The sequence below is a fragment of the Actinia tenebrosa genome, unplaced genomic scaffold (assembly GCF_029948245.1).
Source record: "Actinia tenebrosa isolate PJP-AT-01 unplaced genomic scaffold, QUT_ActTen_1.0 PGA_scaffold8__29_contigs__length_14323225, whole genome shotgun sequence".
NCBI lineage: Eukaryota > Metazoa > Cnidaria > Anthozoa > Actiniaria > Actiniidae > Actinia > Actinia tenebrosa.
The window spans coordinates 8,354,737-8,382,560 of record NW_028292585.1 but is presented as its reverse complement, the minus strand read 5'-3'; the positions used below and the strand labels follow the sequence as shown (position 1 = coordinate 8,382,560).

Below are 27,824 nucleotides of genomic sequence, written 5' to 3'. Positions count from 1 at the left end.
CGTTACTCTACAAGAATAACCTGTATTAGACACCTGAACACATTTTATGGCAGTACGCAATTCATTTCCAAGAACTTTTCCAATGGCCGCAATAATTTCATCCCTGGTAACCGGCTGTCTAAGCCTCTGTAATTGACGTGGAAGCCCTAATTCTAATGTATTTGGCCTATGTACAGAGAACATATTTGACCAAAAAATAATATACCAAAATATTAATAATCAGTGCCCTTGAAGGAAATATTCCTAGGTTGTCGAAGTAGGACAAACCTAGGGAATAATCCAACAGGGGGAGGAGGATACAACTCCAGCTCTCGACTTCAGAAATCTTGATTCTTGAGTCTTGAGAATCTTGAGCCTTGAATCTTGAACTGTGAATCTCAGATCTTGGACTTGAATTTCTACACCGACTTGTAAAGAAAAACTTCACCAACTATCGGCAATCGTGAGCTTACTTGCAAAAGATGATTAACCCCTTGCTATGAACAGCGATTTTCAGTTTGTCTTTTTTGTCACTAACATCATGTAGGCACTCAAACCATGTGGGAGGCTCAAGTGAGATGTTTGACATGCGCGCGGCATAGAAAAGGCTTTTTTGAGGTCACAATATAATCTGAGATGTAGAAATTCATCGATTTTAGTTTATAGAAGCTGCCTGTTTCTAAGTGCGCAAGAATAGAGCAATTGAGTACGTCATGTGCGTGATAATTCAGAGTTGAATCAACATGAAAGGACATTCAACCAATCACATTGGTCTGAACAAGCTGAACGCCGACAAAAATGCTAAGTTTGACAAGGAGAATTAACACTGTTGTTTGAACATACGGTGTTTGATCCTGTCAAGATAACATCCTGAGAAAAGAATGGCCAAGACAGTAAATGATTACACAAGGAGTGTAAGAAGAGCGTGTATTGACTTCCGTAGCCTGAAAACAGCCAATTATTTCTGACTACCGGGACATTTTCCTCGCAAGATCCAGCAGTATAGAAGACATCGATACTTCACGTACATCTCTTAAAGGTAAGGCAGATTAATGTAATGATTGGGTAAAAATGATAACTTAGAGTCACTATATTTAACGTAGGTAGATGCTATCAATGGCAGCCGACAGTGCGTACTCTTTATCTTCTTTTTCCATCAGAGCTGTGTTTTAAGGACAAGGCCTAAGCGACGCGGATGAATTAATAAAAATCCCTTAGTTGTAGTGCTTGGAATTTTTTCTGGTAAAATGTTAAGCAATCGTCAATCGCCGTGTAACGTTATTTAGCAATATTTTATCGCTTAACTTTATCATCAAAAACTACATAAAAAGTCATGTTACATTAAATGAATAATATAATATTTTTGATACCACGAAATAACAGTCATGTGCCATCAAAAATCAAAGTAAAATCTTCTTGATATCACAAAAGAAAGGAAGAAATTATAGTGAACAAGAGAATATTAAGTATTACTTCATATTCTCTTGTAGTGAGTGATGAAAAAAAGAAAAAAAATCGAAATACTAAAGCACGCACTAAAGTCTGTGTTCATTCAGTTTGTCCTTCATCTTTTAGTTGCAATTTATAATTTATTGCAGTTTGTGATTACAAACCAAGTGACCCTTTATGAAATCATAAATTTATTTACAGAATTGATTGAAAAAGAAAGAAAGAAGAAAACTTAAGACAGAGAGAGAGAAAATGAAAAGGGAAAACGTAGCCTCTGAGATATGGAAAATCATATATTGAGTTCACTATGAACTTTAATTAGCTGCTGTTAATATGTGTACGTATCATAGAGCACAAACCTGATGCGCAATGTCTAATTGAAAACGGAAATTTTACAGACGAAATCTTCGTTATTTAGAATAACATTTAGTTTAAATTAAATTAACGATAAGAAATTAATAATAATAAAAAATGGTGATAATAAAAAATAGAAACATTTCCGCGCGATCGTGATGAGGGCGCATTGGCCAGAACAAACGAATGACTCACACTGCTATCGACGTGAGATTCTAGCTTTAGAAATGAAGTTTAAAAGAGGAAGCTTTGTCGTTTACAGTTCTTAAGGGATTGTATTTATTCATAGTCGGTATAATTAAAAAGACATCTTGGATTGAAGGCGAGAAGAGAGGGGGTCAAAATCTTTAAAACAGCTGAATACAGTTAGGAACATGATTGAAGAGTAGGGAAGAGTGATGGACAAACCGATTGAACAACATATGGGAGGATTTATATTAGGGAATACTTTCTTGACGTTCAAACACGACGCGCGCGAATGAAGTTTTAAAAACACCAATCATGCAAAAACTTTCATTTTTTGATATCAATTTGGCTACCATATTGTCTCCTACATTTTGGTAAATAGTAACTTCCTTGTAAACAGTTGAATGCTATTAGTTTTTCGTTTCGTTTTTTTTTTTTTTTTTTTTACCTTTACTGGCAGTTTTTGAGAGTTAAGATCGAAGATTATCTCAAATTTCGAATTCCACAGAATTTCACTCTAAAACCGAATATCCCACTCATCACCTCAAGATTCGCGCGACATCGATTTTCTCATGAAGTTCCCTTGTCAGCCAATTACTTTTACTATAGAATATTTGTGTGTTTCAGTAGTGAAGGTTCTTGGAAATACAGAATATTTGTATTGTTGAAGTTTTGCATTAATTACTTTACCGTGAGCATTTGTGAATATCAGGGCTGTCAACCCCCAAGATATTCAAATCTGGAGAATTGATAGGGAAGGGACATGACGTCACAGCGCGTCAAAAAGCGCGCGAAAAGACGTCTTTCGCTTTGTAACATTTGATGTGATTGGTTTATTTCTGACCAATCAGATTATCGCTTATATTACAATGGCCTGCTTGCATATAAAATAACACAAACAACATGAAATAATTGGAATTTTATGGTTGTGAAAGTCTAGTCTCACAAGACAAGAAATGGTCAGCTTCGGGGATTATCCGGGAGATTTGATACTCTAATCTGGAGACCGGGAGACACGGTCCAAAATCTGGAGACTCCCGGTTTATCCGGGAGAGTTGACAGCCCTGGAATATTCTGATTCTGAAATGAGTCTAACTCTCTGAGTAAATGCCTAGTCTGTAATATAGAGTACAAACAATACAACCGTGAAACTTTAGTAATACCAAATAGCACAATTTCATGCAAACTCCATTGTTTTCTATTGTTTAATTAGCACTATTTTGTACTATTTAGTAATTAGTGTTTCACGGATTAATTGTTTGCACTCTAATAAAAAAACACAGTGGTATCCAGAAATACGAAAATGGTCCATATGACGCATTTTATTTATTTCTAATCAATTTTTGTTCTCTGAAGGGTTAATATGTTGACGATACCAGCGTCTCTACTATTCCTGATTCACTTGACAACATGCAGTGACTCGCAGGACGTTCAAGGCACAAATCACGCGGCATCTTTCGCTGTGTCACCTGACCGCGCACTCATCAATCACGTGCTCAAAACTATCCAATCAGTGGACCAATTCAAATGCGCATTGCTTTGTATGCGACAACAGGGCTGTTTGAGCGCCAACTTTTATTCCAACGAAGAATCGTGTGAGTTGAACGAGAGAAGAAGAGAGGACGTGGACAGCTTGGATTACATAGTGTGCCAAGGATGCTTCTATATGGAAATTCAGGTTAGTTATGGGCGAACGGAAACTGCAGATCGATCTGAAATCGTCTTTATACTCAGAGACGAATTGTCTTTTATAAAAGCTAGCTGTGGGGGTTGGATACTGGGTGAGAAAGTGTGTATGTAGGGGGAGGGGGATTTTTGCTGATAGTTTACTGGGGGCGAGACAAATTACGGGGCCTTATTGATAGTTACATTGCTGTTATATTGCTGTCATATTTCTAGAGGGTGAAGTGTGCTTCAAATCCGTGCCTCAACAATGGAGCCTGTTATCTAGAGTACGAATCAAACATGCAAACCAGCAAATGTAGTTGTTTATCAGGATACAGAGGCTCTCTCTGCGAACAAGGTATTCTCAAGTTTACTGACTCATTGTAACCTTGGGGATGCACAATGCATAGCTTGCGTAGCGTGTTTTTTCGGGGGAGGGGGGAGGGGGGAGGGGGCACGAGGGAGTCAGGGAGGGTATGAAAACATGGAAAGAGAAGAAGAGTGAGACAAGAGAGCTACTAATAAATTATAAACCGCTCATCAAGTTATATTTTCTAGGGAACTCTTGTGAATAGTCCTCGAAACCTTACTTTTAGAGCAAGAAAAATTAGGTATTCCTTAAAATGTTGTCGTGCTTCCGTTGCAGAGATAATCGGATACCACGAGGACCATCCTTCCTTATCATGTAAACAAATCTACGACGAAGAACCGTAAGTTAACCTGCTGCAAAACAAAGACCAAAATAGTACGTTTGCATGATGGTGTCATTGACCTCTACTACCAGACTCCCTTGCACACTTTCTTTTGTTCAGTTAATTAGCACCAACTGTCTTACTATTCTCATAACGAAATATAAAATTGAATAAGAAAGAAAGTTCGCAAATCATTATGGCAGTGGGAGTCAAATGACACCATATCGTGCAAACGTCCTATTACGATACGAAGACGACCCATTTCTTATTCCGTCATTAGTTTTTGTTTTGGTAATTAAAAAAAGTAGTGCGATTAATTTTTACTTGTCAGGTCCTCTCCCTCGGGTCTCTATTATTTCAAAAATATCAGCGGATATGCAAGCATTCCTTACCAGGCCTACTGCTTCATGGGGGTAATTGACAGCTGTGGTGGAGGAGGCTGGTCACTAGCCATGAAAATTGATGGTAAAAAGGTAAATCTAGTTTTTTTCCCCCAGTCAATCGTTACATCATGAATAAGTTTATTCCGCAGAATGAGGCACGACACTGTATGCAATGTTTCACGTAACAGGCCATGCAGTTGCACCGCAATGTACGTGCCTACCTCTTTTGCAATTTAGATCTATTTTTTAAACGTGATGCGCAACGAATGTTGCATGCAACAGGACTTAATTTGTTTCCTACGTCATCTTGAAAGGTAGCCGTGCCTTTGCATCAAAGCCAGACGAACGGTGAGTTTGCAATGATAGACATGTGAATAGTTGTCCAAGGCGTTTAAAAATTAAAAGGTCTATCATTGCAAGCTCACTGTTTGTCTCGCTTCGCCGCAAAGGCACGGCCACCTTTCAAGATGGCGCAGAGAACTTTGATGGGGACTATTGTTAAACTAATTTACTGAACCCCAGCCTTTGTTCTGACAAATTAAGCAGCGTTACATCTTTATTTGCATTTCCTGCAGACAACATTTCATTACAACTCTTCATACTGGGAAAACAAACTGTCTTACAATCCAGCGGCGGGAAAAACAGGCTTCGATGCCATGGAAACCAAGATACCATTCTATTGGTCCATGTCGATTACTAAGTTATGCCTGGGCATGCGCACTGGTAGCGATCAAATCATAAGATGGCTCAAAGTACCGTAAGTTTTCAAAGCACTGAATTGGAATTTTAGTTTAGGTCAATTGGTTTGACTAACTAGCTCCTTTCACTCAGCATTTTAAAAGGTGTTCTTGTTTTCATTCTAGATATTCGGCACTGTCCTTACATGACGTCATATCAACAAATACCTTTCATCCTGTAAGCACTCCTCGGGACCAGTGGAAAAACCTAGTACCTGGTTCATCACTTCAAACATATTACACACGCAAAGGATTCAACGCCAAAGCATCCCAATCTGACAGAATTTGGATAAACAGCCGCGCTCGAATTGGTGTTGTTGGTAACAATGAACGTGATGCTACTACCCCTGACTCGAGGATTGGTTTTGGGACTGGAGGCAGTGGCAGAAACGAAGATGATACAAACTCCTGTGGGAACGAAGCTGCGGGAGATATTGGTGCTGATAACGATAAAGTCTCCATCAAAGCATTCTGCTATATCCTTTTGCAGTAAAATACTGAGAATTTGGAAGCATTATTTTGTAACTGGTTAGTTCTTACGCATAGTGTACTGAGTAGTACTACAGTTGGGATATCATGGCGCAGGCCAGTGTAAGGGTTGCATGTTGTTTGCACCCAAGCTAGTCCACAATGCATCTTGTTTCTCTGTCCTATGTGGTGCGGTTTGTACCCAAGCTAGACCACAATGCACCTTGTTTCTGTCTTATGTGGTGTGGTTTGCATCTAAGCTAGACCACAATGCCCCTTTGTTTCTCTGTCTTATGTGGTGTGGTTTGCACCTAAGCTAGTCCTTGCACAATGCACCTTGTTTCTTTGTCCTGTGGTATGGTTTGCACCTGAGCTAGCCCTGAAATGAATCTTGTTTCTCTGTCTTATGGGTGTAGTTTGCACCCAAGATAGACCACGTAACCTACACAGATGCCATATATCATTCCATCTGATAAGAAGTACGACTCGTAATAATAAGCTTTCATATCAAATATTTATTGATATTGCTATCATAAAACAAAATATATAATTTACAATCTACAATCTAGCTAGTAGACTACGATTTTTATAATCCATTCTATCACTTTGTGCAATACCGTATGATGATATACATATATTGGGTCCTCATGGAGGACAGCGAAATAACGATCCATCAAAAATAACGCATCTTTCTCTATTCTTGTTAAAAATGTACAAAATTATTACAAAATAAATTACGAAATTAAAATCCCATATTTACAAATGCGCATGTTTTGAAGTACCAAGACATTTTTTCAATTATAGTGAGCCTTCAATACAACTGGTATGGGAATGAAGTTGTAAAGAGAAAGAATGGATGGAAGGAAGGAAGAAAGAAAGGAGGGAAGAAAGGAAGTACGGTAGGAAAGATGGTAGGATGGAAGGGAGGAAGGATGGAAGGAAGGAAGGATGGATGGAAGGAAGGATGGAAGGAAGGAAAAAAGAAAGACTGTAAGACAGAAAAAGAAAAAAAGACGAGAAAGAAAAGAAAGACGACTTGACATATTCATATCATGTCTTTACAAATCAATATATTATAAAGTTATCTGTTTTTCAACCAAGAGTGATTTCATTTAACCCGTGCAACAAAACCTAACAGTCCATGACTAATAGTCGAATAAAAATAATAAACGAAAGCAAGAAATAAAATGAGAAAACAAAAATCTGGTTATATCAATGTCTAATGGACTAATATCTATTTCACAGGATAAATTTAATCACTCCATATATACATGGTTGGATTTCTGCAAAAAAGACACTAACATTCAGGCGGCCCGCACCTTTAGCTCAGCCTTTCTTACAACACGGTTTGCATACTTGCATGCTCTACAATTAAGAAGGTCTGTTTTCCATAAAGTCTTTTGATGCCCTGAAGGTGTTTACTTTATATATTTTCGGTTTTCTCTTAGAAGTAGAATTGTATCCCCACAACAACATGAAAATCAAAACTACCACCAACATCTTTATAATCAGCCACACCAACACCACCAAAAATAACACTACCACTACCACCACCACCACCACCAACACTACCACAAACACCAACACCACCACAAACACCAACACTACCACAAACACCAACACTATCACAAACACCAACACCAACACCAACACTACCACAAACACCAACACCAACACTACCACAAACACCAACACCAACACTACCACAAACACCAACACCAACACTACCACAAACACCAACACCAACACTACCACAAACACCAACACCAACACTACCACAAACACCAACATGAACAACAATAAAAATGAAGGAAACAACGAAAGTACAAAAAAACGAGTGCTACGACGAATGCCACAGTGAAATTACAGGAAAGCAAAGCAAACTTAAAGACCCATTGCCACTTACCGTGATGCACCGCGGTTACAGATGAATTTCGTGGTCCATGAAATTCAAAGATTCATATATTGAATAATAACTTCATATTAAATCCTTTTCCGCGAAAGCACTAAGGCACAATAATGATTCTTTTACATTTTTGACGGCTTTAGGGACTATCTAAGAGTTTGTTCAAAAGGTTGGAATTGTTTTTTCGGTGGTGACACGATTCAAAATGTAAACAAATTGTGATGCATCACGGTAAGTGGCAATGGGTCTTTAAAGACGCTGAGAATAATCATTTGAAACGTGGCAACACCACCATTACCTACATCAAAACCAACCATAAACGTACGATAACACAAGAAAACACGAGTTTCACTGATATAAACAAACAACCAAGGCATAAACTCCAGCTATATGGAAAGCAGTCATTATGGCTGACGCAAAAATCTCATGACCTCGTTCTAGTAAAAGTGCTGGCCAATAAACTTCCATCGTATCTATTCGGCGCCAAATCTTTGTTCCGCCATTACTTGTCACCAAAAGTGTTACTCGGGACAATATGTGTCTTCATGCTACGTGGTTACCACGTGACCATGATTAGCCAAATTCAATAGCATTTGGCGGGATAGTCAAGCAAGCCAACCAAATGTTCATATTGATTTCGTTCGGTGTCTCGATAGCGTAAGTTCTTTCGGGTGTAACGATATCAAATTTGAAATCCTTTTTCTTTTTTGAAGATCTTTTGTGTCGATGGACTTCCACGATGGACTGGTAATTGATTGCTCCTTTTGGGTGTTGACTCTGAAAAAGGATGGATTAGGAAATGGAATGAAATAAAAATTGAGTGATAAGAAAACTTTCTATCGCGATTCACCACTGCAAGTACAGCAATGGCGCAGCTCAACGGGTCGAACTAAAAGCAATGAAAGCAATCATTTTTTTCTCGTCCCTTTTCCCTGAGGGTTTTTTCCAGGTTCCTTTATATTCCATCCTTGCTAAAAATCTCAATTATCTTGATAGCCTCAAATCTAGTGTAATGTTCAGGAAGAACTTTGGGTAGTAAACAAAATGTTCAAAATAAAATGAATGATAAATGAAGGGGTTTAATATAAATCATAAAATAAAGCGAATAACCTAAAAGGCGAAATGAAATACGAGATCATACGGTAAAAATAATGATTAGCTCTCGTTCATTTGCTCACCATTTGCTCAAGCTCACCTTTTCGGATTCGAAGTATGCCAAACATTTCTTCTCAAGATCCAGAACAAACCACCGCTTTCTCCAGCTTTTGTGAATTTCTAAATGAAGGGCAAATGGTTAGGAAGAGTACTTCATAAACAAATAAACAATAAATAGAAAAAGTACTTACTTCCTTGTTTGACCAGGTACCCACAGCAAAGTTTATCCGTTATCTTGACAGTGTTTTCTGTCGAGAAGTTGACGCCTACAAACGAAGTAGGAATAAAAAAATAAATCAGAAATATGGAGACCTGCTATAATCATCAGATTATTTCAGAGAGACCTCGGTTACAAATCGACTGATCATTTTATTTGGGGAATACCTCGAGTTTAGTATACATCGACTGATCGTTTTATATTCGGGGATCTATCGAGTCCCCATCTCCAGATTGACAACCTGCTTATCAAGGAATATAAGGATATACATATCGTGGTGAGCAAGAACTAAAACCATGCTAACCTGTGCCGTGTAGATATTCCTGGAGATTGTTATATTTCTCTTGGATTGGTTGGGGCACAACGAATCTCTTCCTTGGCTCTATACATGCAAGAGAAAAGACATCAGAACTCTGCTAGCAAAGTCACTTACATCTGAACAATATTCTTGGGGTGTATGTTACGTCATAGCCGCCATCTTGGTTGACTATACAAAGCGCTCCACTCTCAAGAGCTTTTTTTGGTCAGGTGGTTAAATTCCAATAATAAGATGCTAGTGAATATGTAGAACTATAAGCGCATTTTCATTCAACACCAATCAGCATTGAGGATTTTCGCACGTTTTCCGAAGACGCGTTTTGGCTTCTCGTTCACGTGATCGTAAGACTATTAAATGAAACTCAAATAGAAATTCCATATCTTCACATGCTAATGTAATATTAAAATTCACCTCTATTTAATTCGTCCAGGAGCCGTTCCGTATAAAATTTACTTCCTCCGACTTTTCTCTTCAAACTGGCTCGTTTTAACGTCGTTTGATTTGACACGTTGAGCATGTCGTCAAGTGAGCGACTTCGGGTCATTCGTCGCTCAGGGTTCACCGGCTTAACGCCATCAGTGCTGTTGTAAGAATCGAGAGCAAGCGTTGACGTGAGGCTTGATACCAAATCACTCTGCTCTTCGTTGATAGAATCTGTCGAAGAACTACTGTCGCTGACGGTGAATGTCACGTGATTGGAAATGGGGTTAGGATAATTCGTTAGACCGTTGTCTTGTGTGGTATCGCACTCCGCCTTTTGACGCAAGAGTTTAAATTTATCAAGAAGATCCTAGGAACAAATTAAAAGGATGTGAGACATTTTGAAAACCACAGCAAGGCACTTCTTTGAAAGAATTTTCCTTGGATGGAAAATCCAACCCCTAAAACTTTATTGGAAGCGGAAAACTGAATTAGATTCACTTCAACGGATGAACCGGATCTGTTTAGTGTTGGCACCTTTAGGATCGTGCAAATAGTTGTAAAGTTTGCCGCTAATTAAAACCTTAGAAAGACCACTAAGAAGCACCAAATTTAAGACTGATTTGCTTTCCCTATAGATAATCATGCTTCGTTACATGTAGGACGGCGAAAAGGGCAGTTTTTATTGGATGTAAGAAACATTTGAGTGGAAAGAGGATGGACGTCGGCTGCATACCTTGTATGTCTCTTCCAGCTTCAAACCCTGAAGCTGTCCTGCCTTGCGAGCTTCTCGAACATTTTCCTATAATAACAGCACATGCAGGTTAATACACAGTCCATATTTAGTCCAGTGCAAAGATCGTATCGTTAGTACCATCATTCATCAGTGTCATCATCACTACTATTGCCGTCATCATTAGTGTCATCATCATCATCATGCATCATCATCACCAATATCAGTGCCATCATCATCACCACCATTATCAGTGACATCATCATCATCATCACCACCATTGTCAGTACCATCATCATCATCAGTGCCATCATTATCATCATCACCATCATCATCATCACCAATATCAGTGCCATCATTATCATCACCACCATTATCAGTGACATCATCATCATCATCACCATTATCAGTGACATCATCATCATCATCACCATCAACACCATCATCATCATCACCAATATCAGTGCCATCATTATCACCACCATTATCAGTGACATCATCACCATCATCACCATTATCAGTGACATCATCATCATCATCACCATCAACACCATCATCATCATCACCAATATCAGTGCCATCATTATCACCACCATTATCAGTGCCATCATCATCATCATCACCATTATCAGTGACATCATCATCATCATCACCATCAACACCATCATCATCATCACCAATATCAGTGCCATCATTATCACCACCATTATCAGTGACATCATCATCATCATCATCAGTGACATCATCATCATCATCATCAACACCATCATCATCATCACCAATATCAGTGCCATCATTATCATCATCACCATTATCAGTGACATCATCATCATCATCACCATCAACACCATCATCATCATCATCACCATCATCACCACCATTATCAGTGACATCATCATCATCATCACCACCATTGTCAGTACCATCATCATCATCAGTGCCATCATTATCATCATCACCATCATCATCATCACCAATATCAGTGCCATCATTATCATCACCATTATCAGTGACATCATCATCATCATCACCAATATCAGTGCCATCATTATCATCATCACCATTATCAGTGACATCATCATCATCATCAACACCATCATCATCATCATCACCAATATCAGTGCCATCATTATCACCACCATTATCAGTGACATCATCATCATCATCACCATCATCACTACCATTGTCAGTGACATCATCATCACCATCACCAATATCAATGCCATCATTATCACCACCATTATCAGTGACATCATCATCATCACCATCATCACCACCACTGTCAGTGCCATCATCATCATCATCACCATCATCACCACCATTGTCAGTGCCATCATCATCATCATCATCAGTGACATCATCATCATCATCATCACCACCATTGTCAGTGCCATCATCATCATCACAATCAACACCATCATCATCATCATCACCAATATCAGTGCCATCATTATCACCACCGTCATCAGTGTCATCATCACCACCATTGCCGTCAACATCAGCACCATCATCACTACCATCACCACTATCATCAATGTAAATCATATTAGGAAAATGCATTCACTTGTTACCTGTTTGCAAGTTGACGAATAAAACGTCCAGATTTTAAGGAAGGGAATGTTGAACCGTGGAAAAAGAGCACTGAAATATAAAAGAAAACCCTTTATTCACTTTTTATCCATTTACTATTATTTTTAGTTTCCCAGTGGAGAGTATCGTTGTGCCTCCTGTCATGGCTGCCATCACGTGATGGTGCAAAGCCTCTATTTGATGGCTTGCGACTATTCTCAAGAAAATAAAGTGGCCAAGACATGTCACTCTTGTTGGTACTATTGGTGGTCTTTAATAGTTTGTTAACTAAATAACTAACCTTGGATTGGGTCTGTAGCGTGGGTTAGTGAATCGATCAGGATCAGACATGCTCGCCACGTTCAGCCACGTCCATAACGACGCTGACCTCTCATGTACTCCTTTCTATTGATATTTTAAACAACAAAAATACTCTTAAAACTTCGATTAAGCGACCAAGCTTTATTTAGTGGGCAGTTTTCTAAGTGCCGTTAAGGGATATTACAGTATCCTCTATCTAACGGCCAACATCTATTTAGCGGCCACTTGACTTTTCCCAAACTGTCGAGGTGACCGGCGCTTGATAGGGGTACTAATGCATTACAATCTTTATTTCATTAGTTCAAATGAAGACAATTATGACAAAATGATCAAACAAGGCATTGATTATGAAATTGCATTTGTGGAAGGAACATAAAGTTCCCACGAGTTCATCAGAGAAGAAGTCTTTTTTAAATACAGATTTTGTTTCATCAAGCAAATACTAGAGGAAAAGTAAGTCTCTTCTAGCTACTTCACAAAGGAAACATCAAGAAAATCAAACATACTTAATATTTAATAAGATGTTTTCGTAATGATAATGACTTTATTATGACAGAGAGGTGTTATCGTAGAGTCTTTTACCTTTTTATAGTCAGAGTTGGCCAGAAAATCTCCAAAACGACAAGAGTACGCACTCTCTGCTATTGTCTGTAGATGATGCAAGGAAAATAATAAGAAACGAGGAGGAAAAAGAAAAGATCTATGCTAATAAAGTCGAAGATAATAAATACACCAATTCAAAAGAGAATTGTATTAATTATCGTGTATATTTACTGTTTACGTACATTGTTATTTCTAAAATCAATCCGTCCATCGTCATCATTAACAATAACGAAGTCGAATGTTCCGGCAAGAGAGAGAGAAAGAAGCATCTTACCTCGATTAGCGAAGAGTTAAACTCAAAAGAAAATGGAAATTGTTGAGTTATCTGTAACAAAACATTCAGTGATTTAATTTATTATATCCTTCATACACATATACAGAATTACACACAGAATGGACCACTTCGACAATGCGATGGCCATCTTGGATACAAGGCATTATTGAGCGTCCACGTCGATTGATATTAACAGCTCACCATAACAGAATACAACAAAAGGTGAATTGGCACATCGATCACCTTTTTAAACCATAAAAGAAAGACAAACAGACGAAACTCTATATATTTTCCGTCATCTTTGTTTTGTTTTGCACCCTGGCAAGATGGCCGCCTATCGTCGAAGTTGTCCATTTTGGTGCGAGGACCACTAAACTAACATTTTATAGAGTCTGGCCCTGTAATATTTTTTAGAGAGTGGCCCTGTAATGCTTTTTATTATTTGCTGTTGGTACGTACCTGCCAGACACAGTCTAAGAACTGTAAAAACACAGGGCCATGTTCGTCTGGTGTTTCAGCAGGGAGGGTACGATCAACGAATCGGTGAGCAAAGGCCATCCACTCCTTCTGGATCAATATCTGCAAATAAATCATTATAAAACGTTATGTTCCATCATGAATCGATCATCAGTCACAGTTAGTACCCGTCACAAATTATAACTATAAACCCTCATCATACCCATCCCACGATTAACCCAAGGCACATTGCAGTTGTCTAGTCGTAATTACCTGAAAGCCATCGAATGTTCTGTAGTATGGGTCGAGAAGAAGCTGTGTTAGGCTTGTAAGCTGTGAAAAAAAACAACATTTGAACAAAACATTCAATGAAAGACGTTCAAGAGTTCTTCCGTTAAAACGCACGAAAAATAGGCACGAAACTCCAACGGAAGTTATTTACACTTCCGGTTGACGTCACCATAAAAGTTCCTTACTATGATCTCCTGAGCGTTTACCTGAGCCGTACGATCAAACCCATCGCCATAACTAAACAGGACTGATGATCTATCGCAATCCATAGCAACAGCAGCTTGAGTACCGGTTTGTATTAGCTCACTTATTTGTGACAGCCATTCTGTCTCCTCTAGTGATGTAAGATATTTACTGTCCTCACTAAAATAAGAAAAAAAGTTAGGTCATTCCAGAAGTTATCACAGGAAAAAGGGAGGAGGAGGTTTAACCCTTGCGTCCCACTTCCGGCCGGCCCGTTCGGGAAAATTGATTTTATGCCAATGTTGAGCAGGCAGTTAATGACCTCGGATATTAAACCTGGGTCAGGGCTAATTAGAAATCGCCAATTCATTGTCATCATCCACTTTCTTTTTTCCCAAACTTCAGACCACTTGTCCTTCACTTCAGAATCTTCTCAAGGGTTACTTGTAAATTAAGGAAATAATACTCAAGAGAATGGCATCAAGGGCGGATCCAGCCAAAATTTTAGGGGGGGCGGGGCAAATTGAGTTTAGGGGGGGGGGGGGGGGCTATTTAAGTTTCTTCCGTCAACACAACGGAAAACAATAAAAAAAGCATATAACTCTTCAGTTTCGTTTTTTTTTTTTTCAGCCCCCCTTTGCCCCCCTCTGGATCCGCCCTTGGGCATGTAACTTGAAGAAAACAATGGATTGCATCTGGTTTTTTTTCCCTACGTAAAGTTATTTTGGTCTCAATTCAGTATCCTTATGGTTTACTTTACAAATCATAATAGTGATGCTCAAGGACAACTTACATCGTGCTGGCAAGGAATGTCTGCAGTTTGAAGGCACTTTGTCGAATCGCTTTAAAATCGGGAGCTGTATCCACGTAGACGAACTTACAGTTAGCATAGTAGAAAGCTGTTGGAAAGAGACGATAAGTACATTAAAGTGTATACTGTGTGCAGCTTAAACTTTGAACTTGAGTCACTCAATGAAATAATAATAATAATAATAATAATAATAATAATAATGGTTTAATCAATAGAATCCACGAGGTGGCTCTTCACCTATCGATAAAACTATCTAATTTACAATAACATACACACAAGATAAATTTACGATAAACTATGAAGCTATAAAATAAATTAGACATAATAAGAAATAAGATTGACATAATTACTATTGGATTATTCTAAGCTAGACAATTATTATACATAAATAAAAAGGACAAAAACTGAAGATATTGGGGCTACGCCCACCGCCCCCAAGCAACCACCCCAGGTCGAGATATTCGGGGCAACAGGCAAAGAGAAAACTGTCCCAAATGCTACGACCCAATAATTAGCCCACGAGAATACTCTACACCTTAGTTTGGACTTTGTTTGCAAACTAACCTCCTACCAACTCGACCCGTTGCACTAATTCCCCAATTTGAGAGTCAAAACAATAGACATCACACCGAATCGATGGACACATCGGTCTTTTTTTACTAGTAATTGTTTTGGCATTCTGTGCGATGATTAATTTCTTGAAGATTGAAATTTGTTTTAGATGTATATAGTTTAAAATTTTCTTCACCCCCAGCTAGGGACGTATCGCTTACTTTCTCCTTGTTCTGGAGTTAACTGTCCTGTTGCATCGTTCATCCGTTGGGTAGGAGTATTCAACAGTCCTGCACCAGATTGCTTTGGTCTGCAAAATCAATGGATAGTTTCATACGTTTATCTATCCTTGTTTTTATTCCTCTATTACCCCCTTCCTCCCTTCGTTCCTTTTGTCCTTTTCTTCATTCATTCATTTATTCATGCACTGACTTAAGATATCATTGTTGACTCACTGTTCAGAGAAGACAACAAGCTTGTTCTTGGCAGCATACTGGTTGATCTGACACACGCTGTTTAAAAACGTCTCGTCGTGTTCACAGCGTGACTCCAGTAAACCCCTTGAAGGAAGACATATAAGACATTTTAAAATACCTGTTATGAATTCCATGTTCTGATTGGGTGGGAGCGCGTGTATTATAAGAGCACAAAGCATGCGTTTTCTACTTTGACGTTAGAATCCAAAATAATGGTACGCTATGCGTCGTGATTCTCCTAACTATTCTCTTGTAGTCTGCCAATTCCCGCTTGCTTTATAACTAAACACAGCAAGCACGCGCGTTTTCTATTTCTTTACTAGTGGGCAGTAAAACGTGAAAATTCGACAAAGAAGTGTCTAAGGCACACAAGCTGAGGGAGTAGCAACAAGGAACTCTAATTACGACACAAGCAACTCTATTTATTTACGACACGTGATCGAAAACCTATTATATGATACGAGTTGGAAAATCTAATTCAATATACCTCCGAGTGATGGCTATCGCCGATCTGAGCATCACTGAGCCATTCTTTTTATGCTTCCAACAAACTGCAGGGTAACAGTCATTTCTTGAATATAAACGAGAAGAATATATTAATAAGTATTCTTACAATTATCATCATTCCAGTGTTGGGAGAGAGAAGGCAGGGGGGGGAGTGGGGGGGTGATGAAAAAAGATATACACGCATAAGAACAAAATAATAAAAGAAAATAAGGGATGGACCATTAGATAATTGATGGGGGGGGGGGTGGGGGTTGCAGGAATTTTGGTTGCATGATATTTATATTTTAGCTCAACCCTTGCACGTTTTTTTTTTTTTTTTTTTTTTTTTTTTGCGTACAGTTACATATGCTTCTTCTAGCAGAAGAGGTTGCATGAATTTTTTTTTGAGGTTTTAAAAGTGCTTGCTTGATATTTTTTTGGGATTTACGCAACCCCCCCTCTCATCAACTATCTAATGGTCCGTCCCTAAGGAATCGAAAGGTGAAAATTAATTTAGGTATTTTAGTAAAAAAAACCAGCCTAAAAGACCTGAAATGGCAGTGAAATGACAAGAAACCGCAAGACAAATCCACAGGAAATACACTGAAGTGGTTTTCTCTCAAGGAACTACGTGCCGTGCAATGTTTCACACGAAAAGTGCTGAGACGAGACAATGCATTTCACGCTGATCACTTGAACGTCACGCTTTTTTTTCACAGCCAGAGATTTTCAGAAACTAGATGCTTTGACAAAAGGAAACGTCAAGTTGGCTGAAGGCGCGTGCAAGGACATGATTTGACAAGCAGAGCTTCAACGGTACAAATAGCTGGAAGCTAAGCCAGCTTTTAGTGCTCCGTATCAAAACCCTTATTTTTGTATACCATTTTTGATATAAATGAGTAAAAATATTATGCCGTGAAAAATCCAAGCTAAATGTCTAATAGCGAGCTCGTTTTCGTGATTTCGTGAACGGATTCTTTAGGGTCTAGTCCATGGATTAAACGACGCGTGATTGTCACGGCTATTAGTTTCAATCCACAGCCACCCTTGAGAAACATAATGTAAAAAGCATGACGTTTTGTATGCCACTGTGTTACCTGTGGAAGTTAGCCACGTTTTTAAGATCAACGTCTGTTATCGTTGATGGTACCAGCGTTCTCATTGGGTAATGTTCGCATACGTGACCTTGAGATGGATGAAAAACGAATGCGTTACGTGTAATCATGTGTAACGTGACAATACTAGATATTGAGCTTAATACGATTTAGTTAAGTACCAAATAGATGCCAAGCAGAAGGTAATAATTACCGTTTATTTATAAAAACATGCATGATTGAGAAAACACGTTTTCAGATCCACACGACTGCGACACGCACTGCAAGTATTACTCGCGTCAACGGCTGGCAAAACAATAACTTGTTCTTTTTTTAAATAAGAAGCATTGTCTAGAGTGGCGTCTATCGCTCAATCCGTGCATGGTTTCCACATGTGCTTTCCTTTGTTTGTATGTCTTAAAAAAAACGTCGCAGAAAAAAAACAAACAAAAGCAAATGAAGTCAGAAAAAGCTTATAGAAAAACAAATAGAAACGTTTATAAAGCAAAAAGCAACAAGGAAAGCAATAAAAAAACAAATTTTGTACAAAACAGTATAAAAATCAAGAAAAAGTCGGCAATATGGAAACCAGAAACGAGTATGATCCATGCGAGTATGAGAACGACTGAATTAATGTAGAAACCTTTAAACTTTGAGTATGGCTTTTGGTGCATGTCTCGAGGCTGGCTACGGTGTTACATTACAAGAAAATCTAAATTTCAATATATTGTGCTTACTAGGTACTTTCCATTCGTTTGTCGAAAGCAGGCCCAATCTGTCGATATATTCGTCTGAAAATACGCAAAAAATCAAAATTATTTATGGAAAGAAGAAGAAAGGAAGGAAAAGGTACAAAACAAGGAAACAAAAAAACAAACAAGCAAACAAACAAACAAACAAACAAAAAAAAAACAACAAAAAAACAAACGTCTGAAAATACACAAATCAAAAAAATCAAATTTACTTAAGGAAAGGAAGGAAGGAAGGAAGGAAGGAAGGAAGGAAGGAAGGAAGGAAGGAAGGAAGGAAGGAAGGAAGGAAGGAAGGAAAAGGAATAAATGAAGAAACAAACAAACAAACAAAGTAAAATGTAAATAAAAGAGAGAGAAAGAGATAACACAGAAACCTACCATTGAACTTATAGAAATTTGGAGCATCTCTACTCTCCAGTATACTGCATGTTTTTCTAGGCACTATTATTGCACTTTTATGAGCAAATGCAAACAGTCGACTAAATGTCTAGAAAAAATAAAGAATTAAAATGAATGACTAAATTCATACTACTATTAAAATTCAATATCTCCAATGATTAATTTAAAGTATCTTGTTTTTAGAAGCTTTGGGGAGTCCCTGTCGTTCCTGAAATTCTGAGTATATTGGTATCAGAGAATGAGGGGGGGGGGGGGGGGGGAAGAGTATATTGGTATCCAGGGACGTAACCAGTGGGGAGCACAGGGTACACGTGCACTCCCCATTAAAGCTTAAGGTCCGCTCATCTATCTCGTTTTTTTTTGGTTCTGCAAATCATTGCCTGTGCACCTCCCTGCAAGATCTCTGGTAACACAACTGAGTTGCTATTAAAAACTGATCAATGGTCCAACTTTATTCGATGTGCACCCTCGCTGTAAAAGTTGAGTAAAAGTGAGTATCGATTCTCCAGCCTGACTACTCAACAAAAGATTGCCCCTCACATATAGAAGAGTAACTTTAACTTACTGGTTTGGCATGGTAAGTAAGGAGTTTAATGATACTGTCAGCATCATAACAACTTTGAAGTCCAATGCAAAACTGTGAAGAAAAATAAGTTTACTTTCATCAACAAGAACTTGAAAGTCTCTAGAAAAAACATATAACTGACTATAGTTCAAGAAGTATATTTTAACAATGATATTTACCCGATGTGACTTGATGTTGTTGCAGAGAATTTCAAACCCATCACAAAGGAATATACTCTTTCCTTTAGGCAGGTTTTTTTTCGAATATTTTCTTATATCATAAATACTTGTGCAAGGAATTGACAGCTCTAAATCATAGACATGTTCTGACAAATAATAGAGAAAGTATTAGTTTTAATAGAGAAAGCTAAAACATTGACAGCCTTTCTACCCCTCCTCCATCCCATGAAATGTTTTGAAAACTCTAAATTCTTGTCCACCAAATCCACCTCACCAAGTGAAAACTTTACTTTACAGTGCCTTGCAGTTCTCACACTTAAATGTGTACTTACTTATGTGTTCTAAATTGGATAAAACTAGAGGTCTGTAGGTCATCAGTTTGGGTGTATTAGGGTCATCAAGCCCAGCAACGTCATATGATGTGTTGCTACGCTTCTTCACAGATTGTGAATATTTGAGTGGACTAGGACATTTTGCCAATCTGCTGGGACAAAAGACGACCAGTAGTTAATTATGCGAATATGGGATAAATGAAGGAAATTTAAATGAAAAAGTCCCTATATATAATACTTTGATAATCGTTTTAACTTTGAACTTAGGAATAAAGTATAATGAAGAGATCAAAAGTTATTAACTTCAATGGTAAAATTTTCCTAGGAAATTTAAAAGGGGAAATGATTTTTAACTAACTGTTTCCCAACTTTCTTATTGATTTTCATTCAGGAAAAAGTAAAAAGTTCAAAGTCTGTGAATAATCTGACAGAAAAGATTTCAAGAAATAATACATGTAAAAAAAGTCAGTAATAAATCAAAAAATTTATGGTGAATCATGAGATGAAAAGTTATGAATTGGATGAAAAAGGGATGGGTTGGAAGAATGAAATATCCCTCACATTTGCTGTCTCTGGTAGACTTCTGTTCCTGGCTTTGAGTGGTTTTTCTGATTATTTGCCAGCACGCTTTTGGAAGAGACAGACTGACGCCTTGAGCCTTTTTTGGATAATTCTTCTGCATCCTCATCAAACATGGAATTCTTGTCATTAATGGCTGAGTATAACTATGGTACAAAAATACATTTATTAAGCTGCCATCTTGAACTTGCTAACTCCCTTGACTTTGGTAAAAACTGCATGAAATGAATTAATCTAGGAACATTGTGATTGTTTCAGCAGATGTCATCAGTGATTGCTTACTGTGACCATGTCATGACTATACTATGAACATATCACACTTACGTGAAACCTATCTACTCTATGTACAGGGCTTTCAGAAGTATGTTTTGGAGTATGTGGTCATAAGTCTGAAGTAAACGTAGCTGGCAGTGATCCAATACAAGGAACAGAAGGTATTTTATAAAAGAAAAAAAGAAGCCAGCAGTTAACTTCATAGAAATCACTGAAGCTCCTGCAGCTAAAAGCTTATTCTGAAAGCCTTGATGTAAGTTCATGAAATAAATGAAATGTTCAAAATTAATCATTCTTATTGATTCCTATGACTCCTTCAGCAATTAATCTTAGATTTATACAGAATCGCCTGCAAGCTATTTTGCTGGGATTGCAGTAAATATGTTAGAACTTACATTTTTGCCAAAAGGGCTCTCTTTTTTTGCAAGTATGTTAAATATGCGCCTAATTGGACATTTTAGTAAAAAAAAACAACAAAAAAACAAACAAAAAAAACCCAGAAAAAGTGCAAATATAACTTTCAACTTGTTTCAATAAATATTAAATAAATATAATAAAAAACGTTCATGAATATTACATACTTCTTTACAGTAGTTGCCAGTAAAAATAATCCTGAATGTAGTAAGATGTAGAACACCCTCTGAATGACTGTCAAAGGAGTCCACGCACACGATATGGTCTTGTTGAAAGATGATCTGCTCTCCTGGATACAGAGGTGGGTGGCTGTATATTCTAGCTGGTATAGCACCATGGAAAGGCTGTGATTAAAACAAAAAGAGTTGAAACATAAGATCCAATCAGTTCTGAATGCATTAACAATTTAACAAAATAAAAAATTCATAAAAATAAGTGACAGTTTCAAAGCTGAGATTCTTATTTTATTTTATTTTTTTAATTTTGGGCTAAAAGCTGTTGGTGACCAAGCTGAGAATCTTAAACAATAAAAATATGCCCCAAAACTAAAGTGCTTACAGCTGTTGGCCTCCTCAGGCTGAGAGAAATGAATATAATTACTTTCCTCAAAGTAAAAGAGCAAGTCAGAGCTATTCATTCATTCATTCTTGTCAAAAAGGCAAAACCTTTGAAAACCTGCTTATTACTACTCTTGTATACCTTCAATTCTATCCACATATTTTTATGAATATTTTATCAAATCATTTTGAAAGTAGCCTATTTTTATTTGTCCTCCCTAAGTCTCACTTTGCAACTTTTCCCATTCCAGTTGCATAAGGAAGGGAAAGCAGACAGAGGCCAACCAGCTGTTCTGCTGCAACTTCCCTCCACGTGAACAATACATAGTTGGGTACAAAGTACACCTACCAGAAACCAAGGGTGTGTTGTGACCAATAACAAAGTGAAATTTGAAATGAAAACTAAATCGTGCTTTTCCATAAAAAAACAACAAGCACTTAAAACATTTCTCATGAATTTCCTAAGTTTAGCTTCCCCTCAAAATGATTATATACAATTTCTAATTAAATAAAGTTGTCACTGGTTTAGATATGTCAACTACAGTACATTCTGAACAAATAACACGATATCCAAGTTCTGAAAGCTTATCTCTAAAATTACATACATTACATTTATCTTAAAAACACGAACATTCCTCGCTATTTTTCCTCTTAGAATGCCTAGAATACTCTGTAATTCGTAATTCCATTTACTACACGGAAAAAGCCAGCAAACTGCAAACGAAACCTTAATATGTTTCTTTGAAGACAATGGGTAACAAAGGTTAATAGATCGTTAGACAATATAAGGTAAACACACACAAAAAAGCCCCCAAAAAATTAATCTGGCTTTGTATCTTTTGATTCAAAGAAAAGACAAATTAATGCTGTTCTTGTACTGGGCCATTAAGGTACTAGAATTTTTTTAGTTTGCTTTACGGTAACATCGTAAAAAGTTCCAAACGTTTGAAACGAGATACGAGAGAACACTGTGAACATGTTCAACATGGCTATGAATGCCAATCAGAAATATTCGTTCGTACCTGCAATTTTCTCCTATCCAAGCTGCCTTTATAACGATTTCCTGACATTTTCACGACCATACAAGATGTTAACATATTGGCGCGCTCGAAAACGAGCTAAGTGTGCAGTAAACCTTCCTCTTTACACCGCAGTTACATCCACCTCGGATTTTGCTAAAAATAAGCGTTAATTTCTATTGTTCCTTTAGTTTTGGCAAGCGACCAGATTTTAGATCGAATAACATGTTTGGTCATTGTTTGTCTAATCTTTTGATTGCGTGACACACTTTATGTTTAAACAATAGACACTGACAAAAGCCAATACAAAAGCCAGATGCAAATACGCTCACACAATTAATCCATAAATATATTGTTCTTCGATAAAGCGAAACCATGACTTCCAGAAAATGAAAGAATTTCGAGTTCTGAAGGTATTGCACAATCTCTATGACGACGATAGAAATAGGAACATTCGTGATAGGATGTGGTTTAGGGGATAACAGATTTTTAGGTGTGTTATTAATCATATAGGCGTTTTTCCGATCTAACTGTTCAGATGCTGACCTAATCATTTCTTCGGCAACTCGTGAGCGTCAAGTTCAATAACAAATGCGATTAAGCTTTTTTTCATTTATTTCCTGCTTTACAATGAGCAATCATATTTTTATGATTTTATTATATATCCAGCTATTCAAAACATTCTTCGTCTATTTCCTTCTACCACAAGCAGATTCCATTAATCCACTAAAAAAATACCCTCGAATTACTTATTCACTAATTTTGACAAATATAAATAAACAAGGTAGTCCATGGGTCATGACACAAAAGTCTAAGAACATGTCTTAAATCTCAAATAAAGGTGTAAATTATCTAATAAATGTATTATAAAGTGGATTTTTGCTAACGTATAAACAGGCCAGAGCTTGTGACCCGGAAATGGAAGAAGGAAACGGTCTTGCTGAACGTGCATGAATAGCTTCATGAATGCATCCAATATAGACCATGTCGTTGCATATATAATAGATATAAATCTTCCAACATTGTAGCTACCTTTTTTCACTTCATTTTTACATTTAGTTATGAACGAAATACGACGATAAATAAGACTGAAAGCTTTTATACGGCCTCACTAGCTTTCAGTATTCATGCAGTATTGCTATAATCTTTTAATTACGTCAAAGACATTTGGAACTTTTGATCGTTCACGATTCTTTCTAAGAGATTCCAGAACCGACGAACTCTGAAGAAAATTCTGAAAAAAACTCTGCTATTTACGAATCATGTTATGCATAAACAGTAGAGACTCAACTGATAACGGCAATAGATTGACTGTCGGTTGTCATTAGTATTACTGTAATCACAAATAAAACTAACCGCAACGCTGGAGTTTGCAGCTTCGTCCAGAAGTTCTAAGAGTTGATGTGGATGCATAGAATTTCTCGCCATAGCCCTTCAATAGAGCTGATATTTAAAAGGAAGTGAAAACTCTGAACCTCTTCCGCCAAATTTCATTTTGCTCATAAATAATCCTTCGCCATTTTGTTTTCCTGTCCGTAGAATGTAATCACGTGAATAGGCTAATAGCTTTGTTGGAAAGGCTCCTGTAATAATAATTTTATCGAGGGAGGGGTAAATTTTAATTTTTGCATTTGCCCAATTAAAGGGCTATGCTTTGGCACAGTATAAAAAATGTATAAGATAGATCAACAAAGGAAATATTTTGATAAAAAAGACTCAATTATTATTATCTTACTATGGACTTAGTAGCTTTCAAAAAGGACACTTCAATAACCCTACTCTACCTCTCCTCCCTAAGGAGTTTCTGGGACGTGAATTTTTTATGCGGACAATTTTACCCAATCACATTTCATGTTAGGTTTTTGAATTCCAACTTCTAGCCAATCAAATATCTCGCTAGAAATCCGTATTTTCACATTATTTCATCAGCATGTTGTGTAATAGCCTTTCACTGGTTGATGTACTTTTATAAATTTTTCCACAGAAATACACTTATATTTTCAACTTTAACACAGTTTATACCCTTACGAAGGCACCACATGCCTGTGTCTAGGCATTTTACGATCCTTTATGGATCCCAGACGGGACAAGCTCAAGCTATAGCCGAAGAAATTCACGAAAAGTCATCACAAAATGGCCTTGAAACAAAGCTTTTCTGCCTCAGCCAAACTGAGAAGAAGTTCTCTCTTGAACGAGAACCCGTGGTTGTCTTCGTTGTTTCAACCACAGGAGAAGGTGATCCACCAGATACGATGTTAAAGTTCATGAGACGACTGAAGAAAAAAACTTTACCATCAGATCATCTTAAAAATTGCCAGTATGCATTGCTAGCCCTTGGGGACACAAACTACACAAATTTCTGTAATAATGGAAAAACTTTGGACAGAAGATTACACGATCTTGGAGCAAAGCATTTCTATGATACAGGCCATGCTGATGATGCGGTTGGGTTGGAGTTAGTTGTAGAGCCTTGGATTGATGGGTTGTGGGATGCAGTTAAAGAGTGTTTGGGAATGAATGAGATCAGTAATGAAAGTGTTGATGATTTGCATGATGGCAAAGGTAATGACATTCAAGATGTGGGCAAAGACAGTAATTCAGCTTCAAGTGTAATACACAATGGGAAACCACAAGGCATTGAAGAAAATAACCAAAAGATTGAGAGTGAAATTCAGAAGAATAGTAAAGAAAAGGAAAATCCTATTGAGTCCTCTCCTAGAGAATCGATGTCCAATGACAATCGAAAAAATAACAGTGAGAATTGTATCCCTAATGAGACCCCTACCATTCAACCTCAAGCATCGTTGAAGAGATCAGTAGAGCCACTTTCTTCAAGCAGTCTATCAATCCCACTGTGTTCTCCACCATATCTGGAAATAGATTTTGAGAGCGAGAATACTATGCCTTCAAAAGATGACCTTTCACATGGTAGACAGTCATTATCAATGGCAACCATAGTATCTGCCAAGCAGTTGACTGCAAATGATGCTGTGAAAACAGCCCTGGAAATTGAATTGGATATTACAGACTGTGGCTTAGACTATGAACCTGGGGATTCTTTTGATATTTTGTGCAGCAATAACGAAGATGAAGTTTCTGAGTTGATTGGCAGACTTGGGCTTGACGATGCAGCAGATATCCCATTTAGGACAAGTGTAATACCATCCACTACAAAAAAGGTAGCATCTAGGCCAAAGCACATCCCAGAGTTATGTACAATGAAACATGCTTTCCTCAACTGCTTGGAAATAAGAGCTGTCCCCAAAAAGGCTCTTATTCGTATGTTAGTAGAGTACACCGAAAACCCTCAAGAGAAACGCAGACTTCAAGAATTGTGCAGCAAGCAAGGTAGCAGTGATTATCATGCTTTTGTGAGGGAACCAAGTGTTTGTTTACTAGAAATACTAAAGGCATTTCCTTCATGTAAGCCTCCATTTCAAAGATTATTAGAACACCTTCCTCATCTTAGCCCAAGACCGTATTCCGTATCAAGCTCACCTCTGTCAGACCCATGCAGGCTTAAATTTGTCTTCAATGTGGTTGAATTTTCACCTTTTGAAGATTTGCGCTGTAACAGAAAGGGAGTCTGCACTGGATGGCTCAGTAAAGTTACAAAAGAAATGAAAAGCATGGGTCAAGATGATGATAACCTGTCAAATGAGTTTAGGAACATCGACTTGTCCAATCGATCAAGTAACAAAATCATCCAAGTACCAGTCTCTGCTAGAAAAAATCCTGGCTTCAGGCTCCCAGAAGATTTAAAGGTGCCAACTATCATGATTGGTCCAGGGACTGGGGTTGCACCTTTTTTAGGTTTCTTGGAACACAGAAAGCTTCAGATTGAAAGGTGCAATGGAGACAAACAAAAGGGTGAGATGTGGCTCTTCTATGGTTGTCGACACAGAGAAAAGGACTTCCTTTACAAGGAAGAATTGGAATCTTACCATCATTCAGGAATCTTGGATCATTTAGTTGTCAGCTTTTCTAGAGAAAACTCAGATTGTTTATGTCCACGCTATGTTCAAGATAATTTGAAACTACACGCAGCCAATTTAGGAAATTTGTTGTTTAATAACCATGCGGTGGTGTATGTGTGTGGTGATGCAAAGAATATGGCAAAAGATGTGTTCACAACTTTCTGTGATATTATAGAGCAACACTTAGGGGTGAGCAAGGCTGAAGCAATCAAAGAGATGGCCAAGTTGAGAGCTGAAAAGCGATACCATGAAGATGTATGGACATAAAATGAGACTGCTTTTCTTGCATATTAGTTCACATTGAAAATCAAAAATGCCATAGATTTTTGTCATTACTTTGAAAATCCCTACCACAAGAAGTTGAATTTTCTAGTAGGTTTTAGCAAGTTCTTGGAATTGATTGCCAGTGACTTAATTATTTTATTTACTTATTATTGTACTAGCGATATTACACTGTGCATGACAAAGGAAGAAGATACAATTATTATATTGGATATATAGCATTCTGAAAATGCTAAACTCCTTATTGTTATTTAAGAAAGCCTTTGTGGAGTTACAGATATTGAAAAATAATTTGAAAGTGGCAAGGCTCAGATCGTTCGATCAAATATCAATCATTTTCCCAAAAGAATAAATCAGATTTGTGTTAATTATAGGAGTTTTGTAAAAAAAATATATTTTTCGTCTTTTTGGCTAACCACATTCAGTACAAGAATATGAAATTGTTACAAGATGAAGTTCACGCTTTTGATGGTAAATAAAAGTATATTATGCTCTGTGTAGTTCTAATATTTGTAATTTGTTTTAGAGACTTACCATCTGTTTTTCCCTAAAAATCCATGCCAACATAAGCTTCATTTGATCCCTCATCTTGGAATGAAAGATTAAAACTAAACTTTTGGTGGTGAGATTTAAAAAGTGAAAGTTTGATATCCATTGCACTGAGATATAATCTATTTGTGGAAGACGTTATAATACATGCTTCATAGACCAAGGGGG

At 37.5% G+C, this 27,824-nt stretch overlaps 3 protein-coding genes across 7 annotated transcripts; 2 read left to right on the top strand and 1 right to left on the bottom strand.

The window, feature by feature from the left end:
* Positions 1 to 673: 673 nt before the first annotated feature.
* LOC116300210 (uncharacterized) lies at positions 674 to 6,859 on the top strand. The gene is made up of 7 exons (XM_031709024.2): positions 674 to 1,018; positions 3,325 to 3,646; positions 3,868 to 3,991; positions 4,280 to 4,343; positions 4,657 to 4,798; positions 5,284 to 5,465; positions 5,572 to 6,859. Exons 2-7 carry the CDS (start codon positions 3,332 to 3,334, stop codon positions 5,936 to 5,938), a joined length of 1,194 nt encoding a protein of 397 aa, XP_031564884.1. The 5' UTR covers positions 674 to 1,018; positions 3,325 to 3,331; the 3' UTR covers positions 5,939 to 6,859.
* Positions 6,409 to 27,824, bottom strand: LOC116300167 (phosphatidylinositol-3,5-bisphosphate 3-phosphatase mtm-1). 4 transcript variants are annotated; one of them, XM_031708964.2, is made up of 26 exons: positions 27,642 to 27,824; positions 21,440 to 21,616; positions 20,568 to 20,731; positions 20,007 to 20,158; positions 19,675 to 19,820; positions 19,496 to 19,567; positions 18,910 to 19,018; positions 18,517 to 18,570; positions 17,783 to 17,870; positions 16,687 to 16,770; positions 16,179 to 16,283; positions 15,945 to 16,033; positions 15,154 to 15,259; positions 14,384 to 14,540; positions 14,160 to 14,219; positions 13,890 to 14,009; positions 13,431 to 13,481; positions 13,136 to 13,201; positions 12,534 to 12,637; positions 12,235 to 12,304; positions 10,667 to 10,732; positions 9,922 to 10,300; positions 9,496 to 9,573; positions 9,166 to 9,240; positions 9,015 to 9,094; positions 6,409 to 8,596 (listed from the first exon to the last, which is right to left on the bottom strand). In XM_031708964.2, the coding sequence occupies exons 1-26, from the start codon at positions 27,693 to 27,695 to the stop codon at positions 8,393 to 8,395; spliced, it is 2,910 nt and encodes a 969-aa protein (XP_031564824.1). In that variant the 5' UTR covers positions 27,696 to 27,824; the 3' UTR covers positions 6,409 to 8,392. The 4 variants fall into 4 exon arrangements, with proteins under 4 accessions (XP_031564824.1, XP_031564823.1, XP_031564821.1 ...); XM_031708963.2 differs by lacking the exon at positions 27,642 to 27,824 and adding an exon at positions 24,205 to 24,402; XM_031708961.2 differs by lacking the exon at positions 27,642 to 27,824 and adding an exon at positions 22,852 to 23,062.
* On the top strand, positions 23,244 to 27,603 carry LOC116300168 (methionine synthase reductase). 2 transcript variants are annotated; one of them, XM_031708966.1, is made up of 2 exons: positions 23,244 to 23,261; positions 24,833 to 27,603. In XM_031708966.1, the coding sequence occupies exon 2, from the start codon at positions 24,888 to 24,890 to the stop codon at positions 27,090 to 27,092; it is 2,205 nt and encodes a 734-aa protein (XP_031564826.1). In that variant the 5' UTR covers positions 23,244 to 23,261; positions 24,833 to 24,887; the 3' UTR covers positions 27,093 to 27,603. The 2 variants fall into 2 exon arrangements, with proteins under 2 accessions (XP_031564826.1, XP_031564825.1); XM_031708965.2 differs by lacking the exon at positions 23,244 to 23,261 and adding an exon at positions 23,326 to 23,341.

Coding starts and splice junctions, on each gene's coding strand:
- LOC116300168 (XM_031708966.1), top strand. CDS start 24,888: ATGCCTGTGTCTAGGCATTTTACGATCCTTTATGGATCCCAGACGGGA.
- LOC116300167 (XM_031708961.2), bottom strand. CDS start 22,926: ATGTTAACATCTTGTATGGTCGTGAAAATGTCAGGAAATCGTTATAAA. Junction 14,541..15,153: donor ACATTCCTTGCCAGCACGAT/GTAAGTTGTCCT, acceptor TTCTTATTTTAG/TGAGGACAGTAAATATCTTA. Junction 14,220..14,383: donor GGTTTGATCGTACGGCTCAG/GTAAACGCTCAG, acceptor TTTTTTTCACAG/CTTACAAGCCTAACACAGCT.
- LOC116300210 (XM_031709024.2), top strand. CDS start 3,332: ATGTTGACGATACCAGCGTCTCTACTATTCCTGATTCACTTGACAACA. Junction 4,799..5,283: donor TGAAAATTGATGGTAAAAAG/GTAAATCTAGTT, acceptor CATTTCCTGCAG/ACAACATTTCATTACAACTC. Junction 5,466..5,571: donor ATAAGATGGCTCAAAGTACC/GTAAGTTTTCAA, acceptor TTTTCATTCTAG/ATATTCGGCACTGTCCTTAC.